At 34.3% G+C, this 5,287-nt stretch overlaps 1 protein-coding gene across 1 annotated transcript in view; it reads right to left on the minus strand.

Annotated features, from left to right (window-relative positions):
- Positions 1 to 6: 6 nt before the first annotated feature.
- Positions 7 to 5,287, minus strand: part of LOC107485540 (lysophospholipid acyltransferase LPEAT2) — a 6,507-nt gene continuing 1,226 nt past the window's right edge. Inside the window, exons 2-14 of the mRNA XM_016106074.3 lie at positions 4,520 to 4,700; positions 4,352 to 4,411; positions 3,455 to 3,618; positions 3,294 to 3,357; positions 3,120 to 3,188; positions 2,890 to 2,985; positions 1,867 to 1,911; positions 1,539 to 1,609; positions 1,000 to 1,066; positions 835 to 885; positions 607 to 717; positions 471 to 518; positions 7 to 375 (exon numbers count right to left, since the gene is read on the minus strand). Of these exons, the coding sequence (XP_015961560.1) occupies positions 208 to 375; positions 471 to 518; positions 607 to 717; positions 835 to 885; positions 1,000 to 1,066; positions 1,539 to 1,609; positions 1,867 to 1,911; positions 2,890 to 2,985; positions 3,120 to 3,188; positions 3,294 to 3,357; positions 3,455 to 3,618; positions 4,352 to 4,411; positions 4,520 to 4,700 (1,195 nt within the window). The 3' untranslated portion in view covers positions 7 to 207. The remainder of the gene's footprint in view (positions 376 to 470; positions 519 to 606; positions 718 to 834; positions 886 to 999; positions 1,067 to 1,538; positions 1,610 to 1,866; positions 1,912 to 2,889; positions 2,986 to 3,119; positions 3,189 to 3,293; positions 3,358 to 3,454; positions 3,619 to 4,351; positions 4,412 to 4,519; positions 4,701 to 5,287) is intronic.

The raw sequence follows: 5,287 nt of genomic DNA on the forward strand, positions 1-5,287 counted from the left end.
TTTTGACAAAAAGAAATTAAAGAAGACTCAAAAAGAAATTAAAGAGTCTCCATTCTATCCTCATTTTTTCATAGGTTGGGGGTATCCCTATCCCTTTATTTTGTACAGCACCTAAAAAGGAAGAGTAAGTATACACGAACTTATGTACCCAAAGAAAAAAAGAATACAAGAAGTTGTAGCCTCTAATTTCATGTGACATACCACACATTACAATATCTGAAGGTTCTCACTACCTCCAATGTCTGTGTGGTGGTGCAGTTGGTGAGGATTAAAGAATGCTATGAGGAGAGGATTTCTTCTAAGACATGAAAGAAAATCATCCTTACCAATTCTGCCATCAATATCATGCTCAAATAACACAAGCAGCTCATGGACCTACAAGTAAACCGGTTAACATTAATCGACATACGAACCAAGAGCATCGTGACAGAAAAGGAACTGAGTGTAAAGAGGGTTGTTACACAAGTTACCTCGTCGTCTTTCCATCCGGGGATAGCAGGTCGGATGAAATCTCGCAACTGATTTTATAAAAAAGAAAAAGGTGCAAGTTATTAGAGTTAGTCAATTCCATAAGTAAAAGCAAATAAGAATATGAAAGCATAATACTTCTTGTTCTATGATGTAGTCCTTTACTGCACCGCCACAACTGGAAAAGGCTGATTCACAGGAATGATGGAACCCTGGCTGCTTCATGACATGGGCGGATCCAAACAAGAACTGAGGCACACAACATAAAACTTAGGTTAATATGAATTGACCAGGGCATAACTTTTAAAATTGGCCATCTAATCTTAAGTAGAGCACAGAAACAAGGCATAGAATGCAAAGAGTAACCTGTCTAAATGTAATTGCGCCACTCGTTTCGACATCAAGGAATGCAAATATCTGTAATAAATTATTAAATCAATTCAACGTGACATAAAAAAGAGAAACGATCACTTGGGAATCCAGGCTTTGGCAACAGAAAGAAGAGTATATAATACAGAGGTGGGAACTAACCTTCCCAGACAGAGGGCATGCCTTAAGTTTTAAACCTCTCAAGAAGTTATGATATTGAACACGACCACTGCCAACCAGGATATGGAGAATTCCATTAGTTCCAATGAAATATTACCAAAAACCATAGGCATGGGTAAAAATCACAAGTAAACTTTCACTCATGTATCCTCATTAAATATTAAGGAATTATTTCATTTCACTATAGGAACTTCAATAATGTTAGCCTAATATCCTCCTCCTCATAATGCTCTTGGCAGAGAGGGTAAGAGATTTGTGCAAGATGTAAGAGAAGAAAAATGAAATGAGAAAAAAACAAAAAATTTAACATTGATCATCATCATTGGTATATAGCACTTTTCTTTTTCTTTTTCTTTTTCTTTTCATAATAATAGTTAAAATAAATATGATTCTGGAATAACTAGACATCAATTGCTTACTAACACATTACAAATATCAAATAACTTATAGTTTTGCTTCCCCGTGTATAGCCAAGCAAGAAAGGTTTTCCATCAAGTTACAGCAATGTGATTCATTGTTACCTGGGATCAGGATTCATAGAAAGAAATCTATTCAGAAAATCCAAGGCTTCCGTGCTGCTCAACTTAAATAACTGAAAGTAAAAACAATGCTCTTCATTCTTTCTTCAAGTATTGATATTGTTAGTAATATAAACTTTTTAGAAGAGAAATCATACTTAAAATAAAAGAGCTTTATTTTCACTAAAAGGGCTATTTCCAAGGGCCTAATAAAAGGAGACAATAACAGGCCATGTCCAAAAAATGAAAACAGGAAGACACCCTTGAAATAACAGTGCATATTTCAATATTGAAACACATATTTCATACAAATTTGTCTGTAGGAACTTACTTTCTCTACTCTTGACATTTCGACCATATAACTTGAGGGGTTATCCTGCCAAAATATATATGCTAAAATGTCAATGAAAATAAAACTAGGCTGCAAAGTTGCACAATAAGTAAAGTTCTTTTTTACATGTCTTATTTTTTAGAAAAAAAAATCATTTTTTTAAAATCTTGCTTTATTGATTAGGAGGATTCTTTATCCTCTTTACTCTCTGTCATTCGTTCTCTTCATCTTAATGAATTTCTTCTTTTATCCCCGCAACACAATACATAACAGGTAAGGCAAAGCATCAGTTCAACACAATGTCAGCTTGCAAAATGCATAAGAAAATATTAACGCACTAAAAGGTGACATCAAAATTTCAGCAGAGGTACACAACCAATGAGAGGTAAATATTTAACACATTACTGACATCTAAGACAACCGTATTCCATATTAATAATTAGGTACTCAAACTCTCATTCCTTAAAGTTGTTACGAAAATAAGTATGCTCAGTAGGAAGCACCCATATTTTGGAAGTTGAAAAGCAATAGAAGTTGGTCAACAAGAGTTCTGTACAAATTATACAAATCTTGCTCCGATAAATGGATGAAAAACAATGCTTGAGATTACATTTTCAAATACATTTGTGGATGAGGATATTATTGGGTGGTGTGGTTGATTTTTTTTTCATTTATTTGGACATTATTACTTTATCATGTATAGTTGTATTGATTGTACAGTATGATTGAAGACTGAATGCAGAACACTCTTCCTTAGTCATAAATTGTTCAGATAATAGTTCATTTGCTGTCTATATTCATATTTGTAGAAGAGTTGATTATTGACAAGAAAAAAAATCAAGTGTAATAAATGGGGAAATAACAAGCTATTCTAAACCAGAATTAATGTTATTTCCAAGTGAAAATAATAGATAAATGCAGACCTATCAAATGCTTGATCCCTGCATCAAATTCTAAAATCCTTAATGCAGGTAAGCATTTAGGTTGAAGATATAAGTTTAACCAGGAATGAAGAATGCATGCCTGTTTTGCTTCTTGAGCTTTCACATGAAGCATTAGGTCTCCATACGAATGTCCTGTGTTGACAACATTCAGTGCACTTGCCATAGCATGGCCAGTCTGCATTTATCCACATCTTAATTGTCACAATTACTCGCAGAAAGAAGGATGATCAAGATAAAACAGAGAAGGATAAATGTGTGAAAACCTTCTGAAAATATTCGACAGCAGAAAGACAAAATTAGAAGACTCACCCTTTCAGCATAATGTGCAGCACTTTCCAATTTATCGTCCCGGGGATAAATGACAGGAAGATATTCTACCTGTTCAATTCAAGGCTAAAGTTGTAAATAACTTTGGGAACAATAAGTTTCCATACGAAGCTACGCACTAACCACTGTCAAGATAATGCATATGGAGATTGTTACCTCAAAGAAATTGTGAAACTGAGTCAACATCCTGAACATGAGCTTTCCCAAAGAGATACTACCCCTATGAAAGTAAATATGCAGGTCACAATATATAAGAGAAAGAAGAGATTTTTTCAAAATCACAGAAATGCCAGCATCTTCAAAAAGTAATTGCTTACCAAGATTGATCAAAGTGCACATGGGGATATCGAACAATTATAGGCTGAATTGGGTAGCCGGGGATAAAAGCACCAAGCTGGAAGGAAATAAGGCACCTGCCATTTGTTGTGGTTCCCTCAGGAAACAATAGTACTCGGGGATATCCATTGCAGGAAGCCCTTCTCTGTTATTCAGATCCTCGAAAGCAGATTTCTGTATCAAATAGCTTATAGATTGATAACATCATAAATTACATGAACAAAACTTGTGTGCAAGTGCGACAAATAACGACTATTCAGTCTTATCCATCCATATGACATGCCAGCTTAATCTTTCTACTCTGTTGCACAATCTTAATCATGAGTGATTTTCAAGAAATTCAGGTTCCAAGGTTATGGCCAATTATTGCTCAATTTTCACATATTATTTACATTCTCAAGCATTTGTGTTGCATGTTAAAAACTTAAACTATATTGCTTATATGAATCCTAATAGAGGCCAATACTCAAAAGAAAAATGAATCTGTAAGTCTTATACTCTTAGTGCTACAATAACAACAACGAAGTATTATCCCGTTAGGAGGACCTCATGGATCATGTTTACATAAATCTCTGTAAGTAGGTCTTATCAGTCTCTTGCTAAATCATATGATTCTCAAACTTAAACCAAACATTTTTCAAGAAACTTTTGCAGAGGTCTGCTGAAAAGTTAGGGGCATGACACACATGACAACAAATGTTGTGAAACACCTGAACAAAAATAATGCCCAAAAAATTGTCTAAAACATAGAAGGAACAGGGTATGGAATGGTAGGTAAACCAAACCTCCTTGACAACCATATCAACAATGAAAGAACAAAGACAGTTTAAGACAAAATAATCAAATAATGATGGAAAACTAACAGAAACATTTTTTACCTTAATTTCATTGACAGCCTCCCTCCTTGATGATGGTGAGAATCTGTTGACATATATGACCTAACCACATAATGAGTCAAAGAGAAAGAAAATGGTAATGTATGTATGTACTTTATTATTTTCTTAACTGAGCATGCTAATTAAGATGTAAAGCAGAAGCCAAACTACCTGCATTGCTCTAATAATGGTGCCAACACAAGGTATGGAGTCATGAGACTCGGATGCCACAATGGTGGGAAATAATTCATAGAAGTAGAAAATAGGTTCAATATAAGATACATGATTAGATACAATTATTGGAGTAATTTCCCTTGGAGCAGGTTTTCCCCTTCGTTTTATCCATTGATACCTGCAATAAACCGAAGGAGACAACAAACACAAAGAAAGCCATCACTTCAGCACCAAATTAAGCTTAAGGCCAAAATGGACAAACCCTACCAATAAATTACCATCTCCTTTAAACTAAAAGTCAACACAGCATAAGCAGGGTCTCCAGTAGTGGTTTCACTGAGACTATGATCAAATTGGTTCAACAGTTATTATGAGATCATCTACAATCATATATACACTAGCTTAGTTCAAACACCCTAAGTACATTTTTTCTTCACCTTAAATTTTAGGGGGAAAATCATTTTCAAGAGACATGTCTTAAATTTTTGTATTACAGGTTATTATTTCAAATACAAACTAACTTAATCAAGCACTAAAAAGCATGGCAGAAGTTTATCATGTTGATAATTCTCTCACTTAAGAGATACATATAACCAAAAATGCACATGATACAATAGCAATACATATTTAAAAGGCATCCAATATTATAAATTAGAGAAACCCCAAAACACACACACACACACACATTACTATTTAATTTATATTGGTCAATTAGTTAAAGCCTATCAGTTTTTTCTTTCTTTCTTTCCCTTCCCCCCTCCCCCC

This window comes from Arachis duranensis, chromosome 4 (assembly GCF_000817695.3).
Source record: "Arachis duranensis cultivar V14167 chromosome 4, aradu.V14167.gnm2.J7QH, whole genome shotgun sequence".
Taxonomy (NCBI): domain Eukaryota; kingdom Viridiplantae; phylum Streptophyta; class Magnoliopsida; order Fabales; family Fabaceae; genus Arachis; species Arachis duranensis.